At 39.8% G+C, this 25,389-nt stretch overlaps 1 protein-coding gene across 9 annotated transcripts in view; it reads right to left on the bottom strand.

Moving 5' to 3' along the window:
* The window catches only part of NCOA1 (nuclear receptor coactivator 1), a 259,910-nt gene that overhangs the window by 11,991 nt on the left and 222,530 nt on the right, over window positions 1-25,389 (bottom strand). For all 9 annotated transcript variants that reach the window (XM_082852160.1, XM_082852158.1, XM_082852164.1 and 6 more), the window contains 3 exons: window positions 15,589-15,690; window positions 13,256-13,658; window positions 4,882-5,056 (listed from right to left, as the gene is read on the bottom strand). In XM_082852160.1, the coding sequence (XP_082708286.1) occupies window positions 4,882-5,056; window positions 13,256-13,658; window positions 15,589-15,690 (680 nt within the window). The remainder of the gene's footprint in view (window positions 1-4,881; window positions 5,057-13,255; window positions 13,659-15,588; window positions 15,691-25,389) is intronic.

The raw sequence follows: 25,389 nt of genomic DNA, 5'->3' as shown, positions 1-25,389 counted from the left end.
AGTCTTCAATAAATGTTCATTGAATAAATTAACAAAGGAATGAATGATTCAAAGGTAGCATTCTTATATTGTGATTGCTTGTATATTCTCTTAGATTTAACACCTGGGGGAAGTGATGATATTTTGTTCCATTTATTCCTTGTCTCTACTAATAAATGACATACAGCAGCAGGCACTCAGTAAATATCTGATGAATGAATTAATTGTGGACATGGGTTATTACTCAGTGCTGTCAACTGATGAGGTTGCTTTTGTTGATAGATTTTACTGTATGTATACCAATGCTTTTTGAAGTGTAGTCCAGAGACCATCTGCAAGAGAATTCCCTGGTATTCATTGAAAATTGAGACTCTCAGGCCTTACCCCAGCCCTAGTGAATCATATTTTCTGGGGGTGGGTATGGAAAGCTGCATTTCTAACTACTTACGCACATTAAAATTCGAGAGCCTTTATTCAGTGTCCTACCGCTTGCTGTCACTTCTCAAGGATTCAGCTTCTGGCCATTTTCAATATGCTATAAACTAAGAGGAAACCAAGAAGTATATACCAGATATTTTTATTTGGAAAATGTAATATTTTTGAAGACTTCAAAGGTTTTCTCAGGCCTGAAGATAGCTTCATGTCTTTTCTAGGAAGCAAAATGCAATGCCAGTTATGGTTTTCAGAGGGCTTGTTTTAGACTTCCTTCTTCACCACCAAGGTCTGGACTGTGGTTACACCAAGGATCTCAAATGTTAAACCAGTTTCTATTAGCAGATAGAATAGTATGGAATAAACTCCAAGTAAATACAATTTGAAACTTTATATCTGAACCCCCCAGATTCTAAGTGATACAGATATACACATCTAAAGGAAAATAATATGAACTATGTCTTTGGTAAGTTCCAAAAAAAACACCAAATGTTTTGTGATTATCTATCAATTTTTAAACAATAAGCTGCTGGTAAAATTCCACCTATTTTAATGTTTATTCTGAAGAATTTGATTTCAAAAATTATTTATCCCATCAATGGCTTGTCTATTCCTTGCTTGCTCTTGGGAGGTAAGCAGGATGTACTAACATTTACAGCTTCTGGTAAATTAAGGTAATCATACTGAAATTAACAGGCTGAGAAACAGCCTATTCATCATGTCTGAAGAAAAGTAGCAAATTTTCCCCAAGTAATTATAAAACACAAATGCTCAAAGAAAATTATATGCCTAGGAAATGGTCAATAATGCATCTGTGGACCATTAATGTCTGTACAGTGTGTATGCTTGTCAGACAGTGTCCCCACAGCTAAAGATGAGGAAAAAAACCATTAGTCTACTGCCCATTTTCTAATGAGAACATTTCTGCCTTAGACAGTGCTCATTTGCAACTGATACATAAATCACCACTGTGAAGGCGCAGGGCTATGTAAGTTAATGCATGCAGCAGCTTCAAGGACTGCAATGATGTCATACTTAGTGAAAAAAGTTTAGGATTTAATTTCTTTTCAAATTATATTTGGGACTGTATATTAGCCTAAGTTCTTTCTAACTACTCCTGCCAACAGATCCATTTTAGTTTCTTCCCTCATGGGAAGAAGATCAAGCCCTTCTGCAGCATCAATCACTGTTCCAGGTCCTGGAATGGACTGTGGGGTTCACTGGCACCTTAGGCCCAATGCATGAAGGCCCCCTTCCTCACACTTTCCTGGACCCCTCCCTCACCTGCTTTCCTGATTTGCCTCATGGCAGTTATCACAGTTTCCTTACGCTAGCACCAGGTATTTGGTAGCCCTTAAATCATGGGGGGAAAAGGGAAAGATGACAACTTTGGCCTAAAGTAGGTTCCATAGATATTACAGGTATTAACAAGCAAGGAGGAGTTCCTGGTCAAATAAGTCTCAGAAACAAAGGGTTAAACCACAGAGGTTAGACCTCTGCCTTTAAAATGCTAATAAGCCCTGGGATTCTCCTTTGTGACTAGAGTTACACAGTAACACTGTCCAGTTCCTGGACAAGTAAGTTTGTTTAACCCTTTATTTCTCTTGCTACCAAAGAGATAATGAAAAAGAATCACATTACACTGTCTCTGAGCTCTATTACATCATTCTGCTTAATGAGTCTTTGTTTCATGTTTTACTTCTCTCCGACCTACTCCTGTCATTAACTACACTCTAGGTAAGTTGACAACAGGGGCTGTTTTCCCCAGTTCCTTGTGGTATCTTGCACTGTGCAAAAGAGACAGTGAGTGATCTTGCCTGTGTTGACTAATGAACTTTTATACATGAACCAAATAAGCAAGTGTGAATGTTTGAAGAGTTTGTGATAACTATTTTCTTTCTCAAATGATTCGGGAAAGTCAAAAGTTTATAGAAAGTGCAACAAAAACTCAAGTCCATATTTGAATCTGCATCCAAAAAATGAGTTAGGTAGGAATAGGGAATCTCTACACTCATTTGTTCAACAGATGTATATTAAGTGCTTACTTGTTCTAAAGGATGGACATATACAAGTAAACAAAATGTCCTTGCTCTTCTGAGGCTTATATTCTAGTTGGAGAAGACAGACCGTAAATAGACTAACACACAGTATGTCAGATGTTAAGCATGATAAAGAGAAATAAAGAAGGGAAAGGAGGGACTAAGAGGTGGGAAATGCTGTTTAGAAATGATGGTCAGGGAAGTTTAATATGGTGACATTCAATATCTATGTCTAATAAAGTGACATTTTTTAAGAAGAGACTTGAAGTATGAGAGAGAAATCCATGTGGCTACTGAGAGAAGAACATTCCAGCAGAGGGATTTAAAAATGCAAAGGCCCTGAGTTTGCAATGTACTTGGCACATCTGAGGAACAGAGGAATAAACAGAAGCCAGTACGGCAGAATGAGTGATGAGAATAGCAGATGAGGTCAGAGAGGTATCCTGGAGCAAGATTATGTAGGGCATCAGAGGCCCTATATTGTATTTTGAATAAGTTGGAGTGTTCTGAGTAAAGGGCTGATATCTTGCCTCACGTTTTAAGAGCATCACTCTGGCTACCATGTGGAGACTAAACTGTAGTGGAGCAAGGGTGGCAGCAGGAAGACAGGAGGCCACTGCAGTGGTCTAGGAAAAGGATGATGCTGGCTTGCGCTAAAGTGTACAAGTGGGACAGTAAGGAGTGAGAGCTGCTAAGAAGCTGATGTGATTTGCTGATGGATGTTTGATGTGGGATGTGAGAGAAAGAGAAAAGGTTGTCTTCTGAATAACTGGAAGAATAGAGTTGTTTATTGAGATGTGAAAAAAGTATGAGACGAGCAGGTTTGGGGAAGAATATCACTTTCATTTTTGTCATGTTATGTTTGAGATGCCTATTAGACTTCTAAGTAGAGATGTCGATTCGGCTGTGGTATATACAGTATGGTGTTCAGGGGAGAAGTCTGGGCTAGAGACTTAAATTTAGGAGTCATAAGCACAGGGACAGGCATTTATATAGTAAGACTGAATGATATAACTAAGGGAGCAAGCAATATGGGGAAGAGGTCCTAGAATGAGCTCTGAGGCCCTAAAATGGAGGTCAGGGAGATGAGGAAGATCCAGCAGAGGAGACTGAGGGTTAGGAAGAGAGTCACCTTTCTCAGGAGAGAAAGTTGTTCCAGAAACCAAACGAACAGAGCTCCAAGAAAGAGTACATGCTCAAATATGTCAAGTGCTATCAATGCTCATTGCATTTGGCATTGTAAAGGACATTGAGGACCTTGATAAGAATACTTGTGGTGGAATGGTAGGGATGAAAGCCTGACAGATTCAATACGAAATGGAAGGAGAGGAAGGGATTTAACTGTGAAGGGGAGCAGATCTGTCAGCATGACTGTGTTTTTTTTCCCCTCAGGGCACATTCAGATGCTTAGGTGTAGGTATGGAGCGAGAGTTTAGTTGGATTTCATTAGGGAGCATTTTGCTAGGCATAAGTGCAACAGAGGGAGAGGTGGGCAAGGGAGCTGAGAGTGCCTGTAAGGGAGTAATTATAAAGACAGACCATGGAATCTAAAGTGAGTATAGGAAGCTGGGATTAGAACACAGCAGAAGACTAAGTTCTTGCACATCACACAGACTGTTCCGTTTCTACCTAGTTTACATCAGTCCTCACTGAGAGCTACACAGTTCTCTAACAGGAAGATTTCCTCTCTTACCTTTCAATGAACTTTAAGAGAATATGGTCTTAAGTTTTCAACTTTAACTACCTTACTTATTATGTTGTCAGATCAAACGGCTTCCTTGTCATTAGAATCAAGACACAACCAAATTAAAACCTTTATAAAACTCAAGTGATGTGTGAAAAGTTCAGCAGCCACGATTTGGGGGGAAAAATGACTTTAGTAAGATAATTTTCAGTAAAATGGGTAAAACAAGGCCACTGAAAATCCAGAAATTCAAAAAGCTAGGTAAGGTAGAATGACCTTAGAAGACTTAAAAACCTTTGCTGTTGCTATGAAATCCTTCAAACATACTGAGAAGAGTGAAACCGTGTGCCCACTATTCAGCTCTATTGAATTCTAACATTTTGCCATTCTTGCTTTAGATTTTTAAGTGTTTTTATAAAGAATGATTTTTTAAAAAGTACTCGTCCCTAAATCTGTCCCAGCGAAGCTCTGTTACTCATAGGAGTCGATCATATTCCTCAGGTGTGCTGGGAGTGGGATGAAAAGGTTTACAGTACTTTTCTATACTGTAAACACACAAATTTGCCTTAAAATTGACTTGAAACTTAAAGGACTTAAAAATCGTTATTTGCTGATAACATAAAATTCAGTTCCTTGAATTTGCAAATGGATAGTAGCTAATAATCTTCTATTTGGATTGTGAAGGCGTATTTGTTCTTATGTGCTGCAGAGTATCAGGGATGCTCATATATAAAAATGCCCCCTTACTTGTTGTTTCCCATTGCTCCTTGCTGCCAGGCCTTCATGTCTGGTGACTGGTAGCCAGAAGTGGGTGGAGTCTGCTGGAGCAGAGAGCTCTGAGGAGGAGGGATTGGCATCGGCACCATGGAGCTCCCAGGGCTTAGAGATGGAGAAAAGTTGGCCTCACCTTGGGGAACCATTCCTACAAATTGACACAAATTAATTTACGTGAATATACTATATATTTATTAACCCCATAAAAGAAAAAAAAACCCAGAAGGATCTGTCATAATATAGTTAGAAACAGCCTATTCAACAGAGTAGGAAAAATTTCAGTTCCTTAAAAACAAAACAGGAAATTTCAGTATAAACAGACAGATAAATAAACATATAAAAGAGATTTGGAAGAACGTTTCCATTCACCAAGATATTGATTTGGGTACCATGATTATGTATGATTTTCTTTTCTGTTCTTTTCTGACTATATGAATTTTTTTTTTTTTTTTTGGTGGTACGCGGGCCTCTCACTGTTGTGGCCTCTTCTGTTGCGGGGCACAGGCTCTGGACACGCAGGCTCAGTGGCCATGGCTCACGGGCCCAGCTGCTCCGCGGCATGTGGGATCTTCCCGGACCGGGGCACAAACCTGTGTCCCCTGCATCGGCAGGCAGACTCTCAACCACTGAGCCACCAGGGAAGCCCTCTGGGTTGATTTTGATGACTGATTTTTCTTCTTGTTATTGGTTTTATTTTCCTTTATCTTTGCATGTCTGGTAATTAAAAAAAATTCAGATTCCAGGGCTTGTGAATTTTACCTTGTTAGGTGCTAGATTTTGAAAATTCCTTTAAATTTAAATTTTCGACCTTTGTCTGGGTCGTGGATAGGTTACATGGTAACAGTTTTAATTCTTTTGGGTCTTGTGCCTAAAGAGACAAGAGCAGGGTTTAGCCTGGTGCTTATTTTGCCCTGCTACTTAGGCACAAACATTTCTGAGTATTCTACTTGACACCGTGAATTTTGAGGTTTTCTATTCTGGCTGGTGGGAAGAGGAACTGGCCCTGTTTAAACTCTGAAGATGTTCCCTCAGTTCTTTTCAGGTGGTTTTCCCTGGCCTCGGTTTGTGTACACACACACACTGATTGGTTCTGAACTGAAGACCTGAGCAGGACCCTCTATACATCCTCATGGTTCTCTCTCTGTGTGGCTCTCTTCTCTCTGGTTCTGTGCCCTAAAACCTCTACCTGCCTTGGCTTTCCCAGACTCTTAAGTGCCATTGCCTCAACTATAGGAAACTACATGCTCCTGTTGGATTCCCCCTTCCTGCATCACAGTCTGGACAATTTCTACAACTATTGTTCAATTTTTTGTTTGTTTCAAATGGAAGAATAAATCTCGTCCCTGTTATTCCATCTTGACCAAAAGTGGAAGTCCATAAAAATTTAAAAGAGTAAAAATGGGCTTCTTTTTACGTTTTCTGTTATGCTAGCACTTTGTATTTTTTATTTTTTTCCTGACAAAATACATTTCACAGTTAAATACTGTTGAGGTAAAGAAAGTTATAAATGTACAGAAAAAAAGAATATCATAATGTGATTACCCATAATTTAATATAATTCCTTCAAATCTTCCTCTATGAAATATTGCATAACTTTGTGGCTTGCTTCTTTCTCTTATCATTATATCACAAGTATGTCTCTATGCCCTTAATGTCTCCTTGTAGATTCCTGTATATTTTGTGTTCTGTTATTATTAATACAATGATTTTTCTCTTTTTTCTGTTTGGTTAAACTAGCCAGATATGTAGTTAAAGTATTTAGTTTTGTTTTTTATAGGCTACAGTTTTAAAAATATTTTAAATTTTCTCTGAAAGTTGAGCCAACTGTAGACTTTCTATATTTTTTTCTTTCGCTAAACATTTAGCTACTTGTTTTCTTGGTAAAATTTATATAAATAAAGCTACAGTGACTTACCTGGTGGCACAGCGGTTAAGAATCTGCCTGCCAATGCAGGGGACACAGGTTCGAGCCCTGGTCCAGGAAGATCCCGCATGCTGCGGAGCAACTAAGCCCGTGCGCCACAACTACTGAGCCTGTGCTCTAGGGCCCACAAGCCACAACTACTGAGCCTACTGAGCCTGGGTGCTGCAACTACTGAAGCCCACATGCTTAGAGCCTGTGCTCCGCAACAAGAGAAGCCACCACAATGAGAAGCCCATGCACCACAACGAAGAGTAGCCCCCGCTCACTGCAACTAGAGAAAGCTGGCACACAGCAACTGAAGACCCAGCACAGCCAAAAATAAAATAAATAAATTTATATTTAAAAAAAAAGCTACATATTTTTCTCCTTGCTGCTTCCTCCATATGTAATTTAATCTCTGGTAAATAATTTTGACTTAGAATATACGGAGAAATTATTTTTTTCATTTATGACTCTAGAGGGTGGGTTCCCCCCCATCATCTTCATTTTTATATTGGCTGTCTTTGCATTAATTCTACATTTTAACTTTTAACTATTTTGGTTATGATCTTTAAAAAATACTTATCTGTTCTTAATGCATTTTTAATCTTATTTATGATACAATAATTTCTTTCAGGAAAAATATATATGTGAGGGGGGGAATATACTTATCACATTCTGGCTATTATTCTGTGGGGTCAAAGTTAATAAATAAGACTTCAAGTACATCAGCATGCTTTTTTTTAAAAATAAATTTATTTTTGGCTGTGTTGGATCTTCATTGCCGCACGCTGGCTTTCTCTAGTTGCAGCGAGCGGGGGCTACTCTTCGTTGCGGTGCGCGGGCTTCTCATTGCGGTGGCTTTTCCTGTTGTGGAGCACAGGCTCTAGGTGCGTGGGCTTCAGTAGTTGTAGCATGCAGGCTCAGTAGTTGTGGCTCGTGGGCTCAGCAGTTGTGGCTTGTGGACTCTACAGTACAGGCTCAGTAGTTGTGGCGCACGGGGTTTAGTTGCTCCGCAGCATGTGGGATCTTCCCGGACCAGGGATCGAACCCGTGTCCCCTGCATTGGCAGGTGGACTCCTATACACTGTGCCACCAGGGAAGTCCCAGCATGCTTTCTGACATTTTTTTCTGGCCTCATTTCACATTCTAACTGCCCATGTTTTCCTTATCAGATGACCTAGTTTTAGTAGAAAGAACCAGTCTGTGAATAATGAATTTGGAGGGGTAGAGTTCTGGCCCCAGTTCTGCCACTGCACTGGACCTTGGATTCCTTGGACCAGACAGTCTTCTTCCTTCTAGTTTAAAAGTTCTACAGTTCTATCTTTGATTATGTTAAGTCTCCCCGCTGGACCATAAATTTCACCACATAAATTTCACTGGCAGCAGCAACTAGAATTAGGATTCATTTTTCCATTAAAAGATTCATTGAGCATCTACTCTCCCCACCAGACCACTGTGCTGAGCACTTGAGAAACAAAGATTTAAAAGGTCACACTTGGCTCTCTCAAGGAACTTGCTGTTTAAAAAGAAAGGCAGGGCTTCCCTGGTGGTGCAGTGGTTGAGAGTCCGCCTGCCGATGCAGGGGACACGAGTTCGTGCCCCGGTCCAGGAAGATCCCACATGCCGCGGAGCGGCTGGGCCCATGAGCCATGGCCGCTGAGCCTGTGCGTCCAGAGCCTGTGCTCCGCAACGGGAGAGGCCACAACAGTGAGAGGCCCGCGTACCACAAAAAAAAAAAAAAAAAAAGAAAGGCAGCTGATGAACACGTGGCTCTAAGAGAGGGTGGGGCTTCCCTGGTGGTGCAGTGGTTAAGAATCCGCCTGCCAATGCAGGGGACACAGGTCCGATCCCTGGTCTGGAAAGATCCCACATGCTGCGGAGCAACTAAGCCGTGGGCCACAACTACTGAGCCTACGCTCTAGAGCCCGCGAGCCACAACTACTGAAGCCTGCCTAGATCCCATGCTCTGTAACAAGAGAAGCCACCGCAATGAGAAGCCCGCACACCACAACGAAGAGTAGGCCCTGCTTGCTGCAACTAGAGAAAGTCCGTGTGCAGCAACGAAGACCCAACACAGCCAATAAATAAATAAAAATTTAAAAAAAACTCATCATACTTTAAGAAAAAAAAAAAGACAGAGTGGTGAGTACTTATGGTTGGGAGTGTCAGGGAGGGCTTCCCAGAGGAGATATCTCTGAGGGGAGGGAGGAACAGGAATGAGACAGATGAGGGAAGGACATTTTAGACAAAGGATACAGAAAACACAAAAGCCTAGAAGTAAAAGAGAGCAAGGTGTATATTCTTTCTTGGAACTTGAGAGGTTTGTTAAACTGGCACATTGAGGCATGGAGGGAAGGGGAAATGGAGTTGATGAGCCTAGCTCTGGACAAGTTTGGGTGCTGGTAGAAAATTCAGGTATGTCTCTCACATGAGCTGAGAGATCTGCTTTAGATATAGAGAAGAAAGTCATAAGCATGAAGAAGTCATTGAAGCCACAGGAGTAGATGACATCACTCAGGAGAAGTGAGTAGAGTAGCATGTTTTCTGTAGTTCACAGAAGAGGGAGCTCTGGATTGGCTCCAAGGAATTCATGAAATAGGTACAAAAAATTTCTTTTTAAATTTCTCTCATATTTTGTTTGAATATTACCATAGTATAAAATAAATTTTAAATGTCTAATTCTGTTCTTGTGCACTCATCATCATGGCATGATAGTCTACAATAATTTTCTGTTTTCAGAAATAAAAGAAAGCATACGCTGTCATTATTATGACCTACATGTTCCTTTGTTTACTTTGGGTCTATTTTAAGTTGAAAGATGCCAAAACAAAGGACTAAAGCAAAGCTACTTTATTCATCCTTTGGTTTTACTATCATTAATTAACACAGGGATCAGCCAACTTTTTCTGCAAAGGGCCAGATAGTAAATATTTTCAGTTTTGCAGGCCATAACATTTCTGTAAGAACTACTTAACTCTACTGTGTGAAGCCAGCTATAGACTATATGTAAACTAATGAGCATGGATGTGTCCCAATAAAACTTTATTTATAAAAACATGTGGTGCTTTTTGTTTCTTGGAGAAGGCTTGATTTGAAAAGGTTGGAATTTCTCCAGAACTTGAATTTGTACCAACACACAACCTGATCTTGCAGCTTTCTACCAGGTTGCTGATCATGATAGTGCAAGTTTATAACTTAGAGCAATGGAAGAAATTGAAACTACTGAACCTTTAAATGTTCTTATGCTCTCCAGAAAAACAAACAATTTTCCCCCTGTGTTTTTGTTTTTTCATGGAAGACCTGAAAGCTCTGCCATTTCATTTCAAACTGCAACTGGATAAAACTACTACTCTCTCCACTGTGCCTAGCTTCTGGGGTTTGTTTGTAGTACAAATACTCTATAAAAAAAAATCTTATTTTGTGAAAAGCACTTTTTGTCAATCAAAAGTTGGACTGAGGGCTTCCCTGGTGGCGCAGTGGTTGAGAGTCTGCCTGACAATGCGGGGGACGCAGGTTCGTGCCCTGGTCTGGAAGGATTCCACATGCCGTGGAGCAGCTGGGCCCGTAAACCATGGCCGCTGGGCCTGCGCGTCCGGAGCCTGTGCTCCGCAACGGGAGAGGCCACAGTGGTGAGAGGCCCACGTACCACACACACACAATAAAAGTTGGACTGGAAGAAAAATCCGGGTACCAGATAGAGCAATTACAATGGGTAGTAACATATCTGGTTGTACTGTCTGGAGAAGAAGGAAGCTCTACCCACTCATTATCTCGATCACTGTATTCTATCTATATGGCTTGCAAGAGATTAAAGACTAGACCCACAACCCTGAAGGAAATCTTGTTAACTTCATAGGAAATGGGGTTTTGGAGTACTGCCTTTCCAGGAGGCTTAGTCAAGAAACAGGAGCAGATAGAAGTCATCCTTTCTTGGCTTTCCAGAGATGAAGCATTAAGCAGTATGACTGAAAATTGACAGAAGTACTGTTTGTTTTTTTTTAAATTAGTTAATAATTTTTAATTGAAGTATAGTTGATGTACAATACTATATAAGTTTCAGGTGTACGACACAGGATTCACAATTTTTAAAGGTTGTATTCCATTTATAATCATTATAAAATATTGGCTAAATTCCCTGTATTGCACAAGATATCCTTGTAGCTTATTTATTTTATACATAGTAGTTTGTGCCTCTTAATCCCTTACCCCTAACTTGTCCCTCCCCTCTGGTAACCATCAGTTTCTTCCCTCTTAGCAAAATATCTTCCAAGTCCATCCATGTTGTTACAAATGGCAAAATATCATCATTTATTTTATGGCTGAGTAGTATTCCATTGTATATATATATATACCACAGCTTCTTTACCCATTCATCTGTTAATGGACACTTCGGTTGCTTCCATATCTTGGCTATTGTAAATAATGCTGCGATGAACATTGGGGTGCATGTATCTTTTCAAATTAGTGTTTTCGTTTTTTTCAGATATATACCCAGTAGTAGAACTGCTGGGTCACATGGTAGTTGTATTTTTAGTTTTTTGAGACGTACCGTTTTTATCTTATTTTTTTTTAGTAAGAGAATTTATTGGGGGATTTATTAATGTTTGGCTTATTTGTGGTTATTTTTTTCCCAATGAATGACATAAATCTTGTGATTTAAGGCTCTGCAATCAGTATCATAAATGCTACTAAGAATCAATTTGCTGTTTTGGCTAAGTTGCCGTTTTGGAAGAGCAATGGGGAAACAACTATGTAAGTCTTCTCATGTTGGAGGAAGTACTTCTGTAGGCTGGAATACACTGAAGGAACCTTGTCAAAATCTTTGCATACACAAATCACAAGGCACATGAAAATACAACTCTTTTGAAGGCCACTCCTGTTCAGACAATCTTATAATTAAAATATGGATTTATAATACTTTTCTTGCCCACACATACAGTGTAAGTGATATAAACCAGCCAAAGATGACTTCATTGTCTTGAGGACAAAGAAACTGATGTGGTATAATTTTGATTAAAACGTCTTAGAGAATTCTGGTACTCTCTGACACATGTCTCCCTAGATACTTAATTTAATAGTCAAAGGATTTCAGCACTTGTTGCCACCAGAATGAAAAGTCTAAATTGATTTGGCTGTCAAAGTTGATAAGCATACTGCCGTGTAAAAAAATCTCTATATAACTTCAACATTTTATTCAGGTCAAACAGCAGCTTTCTCATTGAAATTCATTTTTAAGCAGGCTTAAAATTTACTTTTTCTTTCATTTATAAAATGAAGGGATTTATTTCAATTTTTCTCCCAGGAATTTGCCATTAATTTTGCATCAAAGTTTAATTAAACCTGGTGGATTAATCAAATGTGTTTTATTGCCACTACCTATTAGAATCTCCAAGTGCTAGAAGAAAAATTTTAAAAAGATATCATTACCTAGGACAAAGGGAGTAGGACAGAGACACTGCAAATGAAAGATTAAAAAAGAACAAAGCTTTTGAAAGCCAGAAAGCTGCCTGATATTTCAGAGGAATAGCTTACAACCTAAGCAGCTAAGGGTGGTGACACCAATGAGAAGTCTGAGATAATCTGTGAAGACTGATTATCCTTATGTAATCTATCAAAAAAAATTTCCAAGATAATTTTAAAAATTTGTATGCAAATTTTGAGTTAATGTACTTACACCCATTGTCTGACATGGACTCTCATAAGATTCTTATAGGGATCCATGAGAGAAAGTAAGAATATGCTTTGCGGACAAAATGTTAAAAATTTTCGTGTCAGGTCCTTATGGATCCTCTAATTTAATCATCTTAGCTTTATGTAAGAGAGAAGCCTCAAACCACTCAACCATTTAGTGGCAAGAGCTGAACCTAGAGCCTGGATCTCCTGACTCCAACACCAACGTCTTTTCTGTTTTTTGGCTGCGCCCCGCGGCTTGCATGATCTCAGTTCCGCCCAGGCCAGGGCAGTGAAAGCCCAGAATCCTAACCACTAGGCCACCAGGGAACTCCCTCAGCATCTTTCTTCTTCAGCAAATTGCCTCAATGTCAGTGAACTGAAACACATGTGAAAAGAGAGACCTAAGCCTGTATGTGGTATAGTCGTCCCTTGGTATCCATAGGGAATTGGTTCCAGGACCCTCATGGATACCAAAATCCATGGATGCTCAAGTCCCTTATATAAAATGGAGAAACAGAACCTATGCACATCCTCCCATATACTAAATCATCTCTAGATTACTTGTAAAACCTAATACAATGTAAATGCTATGTAAATAGTTCCCAGAGTGCAGCCAATCCAAGTTTTGCTTTTAGGAACTTTCTGGAATTTTTTTTTGGGGGGGTGGATATTTTCGATTTGGGGTTGTTGAATCCACAGGTATGGAACCCGTGGATGCTGAGGGCCAACTGTACTTATAAATGCAACATAAAGGTGTAATCCTCATACCTGATCCTGGGTACTGGAAGACATTCTGCTGCATCTGAGGACTGATTCCAGTGCCAAACTGGCCTCCCATGTTTCCTGTCATGCCTCTGTTCACCATGCTGTTGCGGTTGGCCAAGGTTGCCTCAGGATTTGCTGCCAGTTGTGAAAATGGGCTGGTAGAAGCAGGTGGGGTTCCTGGATTTGTACCATAGTTTGGTGGGTAGGGGAATTGTTGCGGAGCACCCTGAGGAAGACGGGGGTTCCCCATTTGAACTGGCAGTCCAGATGAGGGAGGGAGGTTGTTCCCAAAGCTCTGTTGCCTCATAAGCATGGCTCTTTGCTGCTGTATTAGCTGCCTCTGTCGGTGCTGTTGACTATACAGCTCCCGCTGGCGCTGTGCCAACATTTGGGCATTCAGGGGTGGCTAAAAAAGAGAGAAAAAAATCCTCACTTACTAATATTACTATGATTACCACCTATCTTAGACAGCTTACAGGATTAAGCCTAGTAGCTTGGAGCAACAGAATATGTAGCAATTATCAGGGTACAAGGGAAACTAAAACAGAAAAGGAAGAAAACCTCTTAAGTAATAGCTACAGGAGAGAAAATAAGTACATTTTACAGATTAAAGTCACACAGGACTGATAAAAGTCTAAGAAAGCATATATTGATTAGTATTATAATATAGGCCATGAAAACTATTAAGAGAAGCATGAAAACCATAAAGAAGAGAAATAAAATGTGCCTGATGACTTCTATCTTATCTGGCATTAGGTTGTTAGGGGACATTTTCTTTTTCATTTCCAAAAAATTCACTGTGTTTCTAGTATGGTGAAACTTAGTTTTCCCTTTTCTCTTGGAGATCATTTATTCCACTTTACTTAAATGAAATGTGATAACAGGTGATTTTAATTTTCTGTATTTTCCAAATTATCTATAATGAATGTGCATTATCTTCACAATTAGAAAAATCTACAAATACCATTAAAAAAGGAAGAATCAGAAATCTGGGATCCAATGCCAAATCGTCACTTAAAAAGCAAATAATTAATTAGAAACAAAATAATAAGCAGAAATAAATGAACCCAGGTATCTTATATTATTGTTGCAGTGTAAGACTGCTCCAGGCATTAGAGTAAGTGTTTTAATAGTTATAATATTATGAATGATGAAAGTGGTAAAATTAGGTTGAAGTCACTTTCTGGTCTAACTTGCAAAGCAACATGGCATGTCAATAAAGCCTTCATCAGAAAATGTCCGTTCAGGTTGAGGAGCTGATTAAAGCATACAGCTCCATAAAAATGAAAATTGCCAACCAGATGAAGTCTACTCTGGAAGAAACTGTGACATAATGACTTCCTGATAGAATCTGTCTTTATGTGAATTCCAACAGTGGGGTCTTGTTTCCTTATAACCTAATTACCCTTGCATGAGCTAACCACTGAGATTTTTAAGACAGAGAAACCCAAGTCTGGATCCATGAAGATGTCAACATCTGCTGCTAAACAGCAGTTTCTATCAATATTTATCCTTTTGGTTAGTATTTGCTCCCAATCCTTCTAGGTTCATTTTACGGAGAAGTGTTTTGTTCGAATCCTCTCTAAAATACCTCATCCCCCAAATTTTTGTGTAATTTGTTGGGAAACCATAAAAAAAGTGGTTGAGGGAAATCCCTGGTGGTCCAGTGGTTAGGACTTGGCGCTTTCACTGCCGTGGGCCCGGGTTCAATCCCTGGTCAGGGAACTAAGATCCCACAGGCTGCGTGGTGCAGCCAAAAAAAAAAAAAAAAGTGGTTGAAGCAAAAATATTAAAGTACATGCAGAAGTTAAATAGGGAGGAAGTACTAGATAACACTTAGAAGCCTTCACCGTTCTTTTTATGTTTAGTTCCAATGGCTCTGGGTTCTTACACAAGGATCATTAAAACAAATAAAAATCAAAATGCTGATGCTCAGACTACGTGGAGAACGCAAGGTAGTTAAGATAACTAAGCAATGTGTGACTGGGTTTTGATCAGGTTTCAGGTACCATACACACAGTTTCATATCCGAGGCTTCTTAATACTGGTACTAATCAGGACAGCAATAAGAGTTTTCTACTTAGTCACCTGATATCTAAGAGCAATGACAATAATAACAACAAAACGAAACAAAGAACCCTCAGCTTTACATCAAGTATCAGTAAGGGGTATCACAAGTTGATTATAAATTCATTCTAGAAGAAAGCTACAGTACAAACATCATTAAAAGATCAGTTCACAGACCATTTCAAAGACACTCAAGTCAACACTTTAAGAAATACAGTTTGGGTTATGGGTTAGAGAAGTACTAACAATGCCTGGTTTTCTCACGTTACCTGAGGTGTAATTTGCTGCTGCATGCCTGATCTCATACTGATGCCAACAGGAGCGTTTGCTGCAAACTGGTTCAAGATGGCTTGCCGATTTTGGTGGATCAACTAGAGAAAAATGGAAACAATGAGATATATTTCTACATATAAACATATAGCATGGCCCTTTTAGAGTAACATAAACTTTGTATTGATTATTAAGAGGTGCTAGTATTGCAGGTTTAGTAAGATTACTTCCCATGTTTATTTGCCAAAAGGTTGGCAATTCCTAACATTTATCAAATATTTTCTGCCTACCGAACTCTAAACAGGGCAGAGCATTTAAAAGTAGAATACAGGACTTCCCTGGTGGCACAGTGGTTAAGAATCTGCCTGCCAATGCAGGGGACATGGGTTCGAGCCCTGGACCGGGAAGATCCCATATGCCACGGAGCAACTAAACCCATGCACCACAACTACTGAGGCTGCGCTCTAGAGCCTGCGAGCCACAACTACTGAGCCCGTGTGCCACAACTACTGAAGCCTGTGCACCTAGAGCCTGTGCTCCACAACAAGAGAAGCCACCGCACTGAGAAGCCCATGCAATGCAACGAAGAGTAGCTCCCACTCGCCGTAACTAGAGAAAGCCCGTGCACAGCAGCAAAGACCCAACACAGCCAAGAATAAAAGAATAAATTAATTAAAAAAACAGTAGAATACATACACACAACATACATATATATATGTACATACATATGTATAAATGCATATATACCTACATGCATAAATATATGTGTATGTATTCTACTTTTAAATGCTCTGCCATATTGTGTTCTGCAGTGTTTATACATATATATATACACGTAAACATGTTTATCATGCTTTTTAAAACATGTTAATACTTAGTTATTTCAGATTCACCAAGATGGTGGAGGAGTAGGAGGACACGGAGTTCATCTCCTTCCACAAATGCATCAAGAATACATGGAACAATTCTCACAGAACACCAGATGAACACTAGTAGAAGACTTTGGACACCGGAAAGGACAGAAAAGATCCCTGCATAACTGGGCAGGATGAAAGAAAGAAGGGAAAAAGAAGAGGAGAGGAAGTGGGACGGGATCTGCACCCCTGGTGGGGAGCTGAAGCAGAAAAGAGGTTCCCGCATCCAGGGAGGCCCCCTCACCAATGGGGAAATCAGTTGGGACAGAAGGGGAGCATCTGAGGCTGTTGGAGGAGGGTGAAATGGCTGGTCTGTGGCAGACAGGACAGACCTACACAGATGGTCTGCACCACAGCCCTCCACACCCCAGACTGGGACGTGTGTCCGCCGGTGCACATGGGGGCTGAGAGCTGGAACATGGGGACTGGAGAGCAAACCTGCAGGGAGGACTGCTGTTGGCTGTGAGAAGATAGCCTAAGGGGACAGGAGGGAGGAAATCCACAACGAGGAATGCTTGTGGAGGAAACCCAGACTGCCATGGAAGCAAGGCACCTCTGTTGCGTGACGCACAGGGGGTGGAGCTGCCACTGCAGCCTCTCTCTCCCCACGTGCTGGGCCCCTGCCGTTCCAGGTGCTAAAAAAAGCCCCCACCAGGGCTGACCTTCTTGCACCAGCCGCCAGGTGCTAGGAAAGCCTCCCACCGGGGCCAGATCTCTCATGCCTGTAGCCACTGGCTTTGCCACACCCCTATCACTGCCAGGGCCCCCATGACCCAGGCAGTCGTGCCACCTCTATGCCCTGTCCTCACCAGGGCAGACCCAAGTGCTCCACGGCAGCCTCGGGGGCAGACTCCTGTGGGTGGCCAAAATGCAGAGGTGAGGCTAAAACCACAGCTAAGCCCCAGAGGCAGATCGACTAAGGAAGAGGAACAAAAATCTTTCCGTGCAGCTACACAAACCACAGATTAAATCCCTGCCTTCAGCTTGGTAAACCCTGCATCAATGGAATATCTGAATGGACAATGAGTGTTCCCACAACTGAAACTGGCCTAGCTCTAGCAGCTGTGGACTTTGGGGACTAGTACATGTGGAAGCTGGGCCAGGTCAGGGTCTTAGCTGCCCCACAGTGTCCACAGAGGGACCAGAGACCTACCTAGAGGCTTTGGAGGGCTTCCTGGGGAGGTGAAGGTTGGCTGTGACTCACAGTGGGGGCAATGACACTGATAGCTGAGACCAGGAAAATATAATTATTACTATTTTCTTAATGTTTTGTTTTGTTGCTGTTTTTCTATTATTATTTGTTCTTATTTTTATTTAGCTTTAAAAAATTTTTTTATATTTTTAATTGTTTTATATTTCTATTTCTATGTTACTTTTTGTTGTTCTTTGTTTCTTTCCTTTGTTCTATTTTCTTTTTATCTTTTTTCCTTTGTTCTATTTGTTCTTATCTTTTTTAAATCATTTTTTAAAAATCATTTTTGTGTGTTTGTCTTGTTTTCTTTGCTTTTTCCTTCAGTTCCCATTCTGCTTTTCTTTTGTTTTCTATTTTTTGTTTTTGTTGATTTTGTTTTTAATTGTTTGATTTCATTTTGAGGTTCTTTTGTTTGGTTGTTCTCGTTTTTTCTTCTCTGTTTTTGTTTCTTACTTTGTATGTGGGTATGTTTTCTTTGTTTTTGTTTGGTTTTGCTTTTACCATTTGTTTGGGGTTTTGTTTGTTTGTTTGTTTTTAATTGTTTTTGTTGCTGTTTGCTTGCCCAGGAAATATTAATTGGCAAGAGCTCTCTTGGAGGTCTCCATCTCAACTCCAAGACCCAGCTCCACCAACTGCTTGCAGGCTTCAGTGCTGAATGCCCCAAGCCAAACAACAAGCAAGACGGGAACACAAACCCACCCATCAGCAGACGGGCTGCCTCAAGTTGTACTAAGCCCACAGACACCCCAAAACACACCACCTGACGTGGCCCTTCCCATCAGAGGGACAAGATCCAGCTCCACCCACCAGAACACAGGCACGAGTCCCTCCCACCAGGAAGCCTACACAAGCAACTGGACCAACCTCACCCACTGGGGGCAGACACCAGAAGCAAAAGGAACTACAACCCTGCAGCCTGCGGAAAGGAGATCTCAAACAGAGTAAGCCAGACAAAATGAGAAGACAGAGAAATATGTTGCGGACAAAGGAGCAAGGTAAAAACCCACAAGACCAAATAAATAAAGAGGAAATAGGCAATAAACCTGAAAAAGAATCCAGAGTAATGATAGTAAAGATGATCCAAAATCTCAGAAATAGAATGGAGGAAATACGAGAAATGTTTAACAAGGACCTAGAAGAACTAAAGAACAAACAGTGATGAACAACACAATAACTGAAGTTAAAAATATACTAGAAGGAATCAACAGCAGAATAACTGATGAAGAAGAACTGATAAGTGAGCTGGAAGACAGAATGGTGGAAATAATTGCTGAGGAACAGAATAAAGAAAAAAGAATGAAGAATTGAGGACAGTCTCAGAGACCTCCGGCACAACATTAAATGCACCAATATTCAAATTATAGAGGTCCTAGAAGAAGAAGAAAAAGAGAAAGGGTGTGAGAAAATATTTGAAAAGATTATAGTCGAAAACTTTCCTAACATGGGAAAGGAAATAGTTAATTCCAGGAAGCACAGAGCCTCCCATACAGGATAAACCCAAGGAGAAACATGCTGAGACACATATTAACCAAATTAACAAAAAATTAGATACAAAGAAAAAATATTAAAAGCAACAGGGAAAAGCAATAAATAACATACAAGGGAATCCTCATAAGGTTATCAGCTGATCTTTCAGCAGAAACTCTGCAGGCCAGAAGGGAGTGGCAGGATATATTTAAAGTGATAGGGAGAAACCTACAACCAAAATTACTCTACCCATTAAGGCTCTCATTCAGATTTGATGGAGAAATCAAAAGCTCTACAGACAAGCAAAAGCTAACAGAATTCAGCATCACCAGACCAGCTCTGCAACAAATGCTAAAGGAACTTCTCTAGGCAGGAAAGACAAGAGAAGAAAAAGACCTACAAAAACAAACCCAAGGGGCTTCTCTGGTGGCGCAGTGGCTGAGAGTCCACCTGCCAATGCAGGGGACAAGGGTTCGTGCCCCGGTCCGGGAAGATCCCACATGCTGTGGAGCAGCTGGGCCCGTAAGCCATGGCCGCTGAGCCTGCGCATCCGGAGCCTGTGCTCCGCAACGGGAGAGGCCACAACAGTGAGAGGTCCACGTACCACAAAAACAAAAAAAACAAAAAAAAAAAACCCAAAACAATTGAGAAAATGATAATAGGAATACACATATCGATAATTACCTTAAATGTAAATGGATTAATGCTCCAACCAAAAGACAGACTGGCTGAATAGATACAAAAACAGGACCTGTATATACGTTGTCTACAAGAGACCTACTTCAGACCTAGGGACACATACAGACGGAAAGTGAGGGGATGGAAAAATATTCCATGCAAATGGAAATCAAAAGAAAGCTAGAGTAGCAATACTCATGTCAGAAAAAATAGACTTTCAAATAAAGACTGTCACAAGAGAGAAGGAAGGACACCACATGACGATCAAGGGATCAATCCAAGAAGAAGATGTAATAATTGTAAATATTTATGCACTCAACACAGGAGCACCTCAATACATAAGGCAAATGCTAACAGCCATAAAAGGGGAATTGAGCAGTAACACAGTAATAGTGGGGGACTTTAGCACTCACTCCAATGGATAGATCTTCCAGACAGAAAATTAATAAGGAAACACAAGTCTTAAATAACACATGAGACCAGATAGACTTAATTGATATTTATAGGAAATTCCATCTCAAAGTAGCAGAATACACTTTGTTCTCAAGTGCACAACAGGACATTCTCCAGGAGAGATCACATCTTGGGTCACAAATCAAGCCTTGGTAAATTTAAGAAAACTGAAATTGTATCAACCATAATTTCTGACCACAATGCTATGAGATTAGAAATCAATTACAGGAAAAAGAACTGTAAAAATCACAAACACAGGGAGGCTAAACAATGTGCTACTACGTAACCAAGAGATCACTGCAGAAATCAAAAAGGAAATCAAAAAATACCTAGAAACAAATGACAATGAAAACACGATGACCCAAAACCTATGGGTGGCAGCAAGAGCAGTTCTAAGAGGGAAGTTTATAGCAATACAATCCTACATCAAGAAACAGGAAAAATCTCATATAAACAACCTAATCTTACACCTAAAGCAACTACAAAAAGAACAAACAAAACCCAAAATTACTAGAAGGAAAGAAATCATAAAGATCAGAGCAGAAATAAATGAAAGAGAAACAAAAAAAACAATAGCAAAAATCAATAAAACAAAGAGTTGGTTCTTTGAGAAGATAAACAAAATTGATAAACCTTTAGTAAGACCCATCAAAAAAAAAAGGGAGAGGACTCAAATCAATAAAATTAGAATTGAAAAAGGAGAAGCTTCAACTGACACCGCAGACATACAAAGGATCCTAAGAGACTACTACAAGCAACTATATGCCAATAAAATGGACAACCTGGAAGAAATGGACAAATTCTTAGAAAGGTACAACCTTCCAAGACTGAACCAGGAAGAAATAGAAAATAGGAACAGACCAATCACAAGCACTGAAATTGAAACTGTGATTAAAAATCTTCAAACAGGGCTTCCCTGGTGGCACAGTGGTTGAGAGTCCACCTGCGGATGCAGGGGACACTGGTTCGTGTCCCGGTCCGGGAGGATCCCACATGACGCGGAGCAGCTGGGCCCGTGAGCCATGGCTGCTGAGCCTGCGTGTCCAGAGCCTGTGCTCCGCAACGGGAGAGGCCACAGCAGTGAGAGGCCCACGTAACGCAAAAAAAAAAAAAAAAATCTTCAAACAAACAAAAGTTCAGGACCAGAAAGCTTCACAGGCGAATTCTATCAAACATTTAGAGAAGAGCTAACACCTATCCTTCTCAAACTTTTCCAAAAATTTGCAGAGGGCAGAACACTCCCAAATTCATTCTACAAGGCCACCATCACCCTGATACAAAAACCAGACAAGGATCTCACAAAAAAATGAAAATTACAGGCCAATATCACTGATGAATATAAATACAAAAATCCTTAAAATACTAGCAAACTGAACCCAGCAACACGTTGAAAGGATCATACACCATAATCAAGTGGGATTTATATCAGGGATGCAAAGACTCTTCAATATATGCAAATCAATAAATGTGACACACCATATTAACAAATTGAAGAACAAAAACCATATGATCATCTCAATAGATGCAGAAAAAGCTTTTGACAAAATTCAACACCCATTTATGATAAAAAACACTCCAGAAAGTGAGCATAGAGGGAAACTACCTCAACATAATAAAGGCCATATATGACAAATCCACAGCAAACATTATTCTCAATGGTGAAAAACTGAAAGCATTTCCTCTAAAATCAGGAACAAGACAAGGGTGCCCACTCTCACCACTATTATTCAACATAGTTTTGGAAGTCCTAGCCACAGCAATCAGAGAAGAAAAAGAAATAAAACGAATCCAAATTTGCCAAGAAGAGGTAAAACTGTCATGGTTTGCAGATGACATGATACTATACTAAGAAAATCCTAAAGATGCCACCAGAAAACTATTAGAGCTCATCAAGGAATTTAGTAAAGTCACAGGATACAAAGTTAATACACAGAAATCCCTTGCATTCCTGTACACTAACAATGAAAGATCAGAAAGAGAAATTAAGGAAACAATCTCATTCACCACTGCAACAAAAAGAATAAAATACCTAGGAATAAACCTACCTAAGGAGGCAAAAGACCTGTATGCAGAAAACTATAAGATACTGATGAAAGAAATCAAAGACAACACTAACAGATGGAGAGACACACCATGTTCTTGGATTGGAAGAATTAATATTGTGAAAATGACTATACTACCCAAAGCAATCTACAGATTCAATGCAATCCTTTTCAAATTATCAGTGGCATTTTTCACAGAACTAGAGCAAAAAAATGTTACAATTTGTATGAAAACACAAAAGACCTCGAACAGCAAGAGCAATGTTGAGAAAAAAAAAAAATGAAGCTGGAGGAATCATCCTCCCTGACTTCAGACTATACTACAGGGCTACAGTAATCAAGACAGTATGGTACTGGCACAAAAACAGAAATATAGATCAATGGAACAGGATAGAAAGCCCAGAGATAAACCCACACACCTGTGGTCACCTAATCTATGAGAAAGGAGGCCAGAATATACAATGGAGAAAAGATAGGCTGTTCAATAAGTGGTGCTGGGAGGGCTTCCCTGGTGGCGCAGTGGTTAAGAATCTGCCTGCCAACGCAGGGGACACGGGTTCGAGCCCTGGTCCAGGAAGATGCCACATGCCACGGGGCACCTAAGCCCGTGCGCCACAACTACTGAGGCTGTGCTCTAGAGCCCACGAGCCACAACTACTGAAGCCCACGTGTCTAGAGCCTGTGCTCCGCAACGAGAAGCCACCACAGTGAGAAGCCCGTGCACCACAATGAAGAGTAGCCCCCGCTCGCTGCAACTGGAGAAAGCCCGCGCAGCAACGAAGACCCAATGCAGCCAAAAATAATAAATAAATAAATACATTTATTAAAAAAAAAATAACTGGTGCTAGGAGAACTGGACAGCTACATGTAAAAGAATGAAATTACAACAGTCCCCAACACCATACACAAAAATAAACTCAAAATGGATTAAAGGCCTAAATGTAAGGCCAGACACTATAAGACTCTTAGAGGAAAACATAGGAAGAACACTCTTTGACATAAATTGCAGCAAGATCTTTTTTGACCCACGTCCTAGAGTAATGGAAATAAAAAGAAAAATAAACAAATAGGACCTAATTAAACTTCAAAGCTTTTGCATGGTAAAGGAAACCATAAACAAGATGATAAAACAACCCTCAGAATGGGAGAAAATATTTGCAAACAAAGCAACTGACAAAGGATTACTCTCCAAAATATATAAACAGCTCATGCAGCTCAGTATCAGAAAAACAAACAACCCAATCAAAAAATGGGCAGAAGACCTAAATAGACATTTCTCCAAAGAAGGCATACAGATGGCCAACAAACACATGAAAAGACGCTCAACATCACTAATTATTAGAGAAATGCAAATCAAAACTACCTTGAGATATCACCTCACACTGGTCAGAATGGCCATCATCTCAAAATCTACAAACAACAAATGCTGGAGAGGGTGTGGAGAAAAGGGAACCCTCTTGTGCTGTTGGTGGGAATGTAAACTGATACAGCCACTATGGAGAACAGTATGGAAGGTCCTTAAAAAACTAAAAATAGAACTACTACATGACCCAGCAATTCCACTACTGGGCATATACCTAGAGAAAACCATAATTCAAAAAGACACATGCACCCCAATGTTCACTGCAGCACTATTTACAACAGCCAGGACATGAAAGCAATCTAAATGTCCATTGACAGATGAATGGATAAAGAAGATGTGGTACATATATACAATGGAATATTACTCAGCCATAAAATGGAACGAAATTGGGTAATTTGTAGAGACATGGATGGACCTAGAGACTGTCAGACAGAGTGAAGTAAGTCAGAAAGAGATAAACAAATATCATATATTAATGCATAATATGTGGAATCTGAAAAAATTGGTATAGATGATCTTATTTACACAGCAGAAATAGAGACACAGACTAGAGAACACACGTATGGATACCAAGGGGGACGTGGGGGTGGGGGTGGGAGGAATTGGGAGATTGGGATTGACATATATACACTATTGATACTATGTATAAAACAGATAACTGAAGAGAACCTACTGTATAGTACAGGGAACTCTACTCAATGCTCTGTGGTGACCTAGATGGCAAGGAAATCCAGAAAAGAGGAGATATATGTATACATATAGCTGATTCACTTTGCTGTACGGTAGAAACTAACACAACATTGTAAAGCAAGTACACTCCAATAAGAATTTTTTTAAAAAAACTTAGTTATTTCAGACACATGCAATAACGGAGAGAAAAGAAACATTGGCCCTAGGTCTTAAACTGTTGTGAGTAAAAAAGTAAATATACAATAGGGAACATTCTATAAAGGTCTGGAAGATGAATGGAAAAGTTGAGGTACTTCTGACTTGGAGGGTACCTGTCTGATGGGTACATATTTGGGGAAAATCCGACGTAATTTCATTAGCTGGAGAGAAGTATATAAGAAACAAATGGTCTGAGAAAATGAACTATTTATTTAACTAGAAGAAGTAATTACTTTAGACCAGCATTTCCCAAATTGGTGTTCTAAAGAACATTGTTCTGCAGGATATTAATAGATGTGCCAGGAAAATAGCATGCTGTGCTGTATTAAGCATTGGAAATAATGGGTTACACAAGGTGAAACAGATTTCTTTACTGTATTAATTCTATGAGCCTTTAATTGGCCAAAGCACAGTGCAGAGCTCCCAAGAAGGGGATAAACTATGCAATTTATTTATCATGAAACTTTCTTTCTTACATATAGCCATTAACATTTATTATTATCTCCTAGAACAATCTTCTATGGAACATTAGTTTGAAAGATAATATCTATATCAGGCTTAGGATTCCAGGTCATTGGCATGCCTTAACTTTATCAAATAACAAAACAAGCATCCTTAGAAGTGATATCTCCTGATAAACAACCTATTGCTTAAAGGATTTCTTACTCAACGATTTGATATGAATAAACTTCTCAGAGAGATAACAGTAATAATATCATACTGTTTTGTGTTTATACGGTACTTAGTAATATATAAATTATTTATAAAATACACGGACATATCAATGTATTTTATTATATTCA

Source organism: Leucopleurus acutus, assembly GCF_964270905.1.
Source record: "Leucopleurus acutus genome assembly, chromosome: 12".
Classification (NCBI taxonomy): domain Eukaryota; kingdom Metazoa; phylum Chordata; class Mammalia; order Artiodactyla; family Delphinidae; genus Leucopleurus; species Leucopleurus acutus.
Note: the sequence above shows the minus strand (reverse complement) of the source record. Positions and strands in the feature narration are given on the sequence as shown.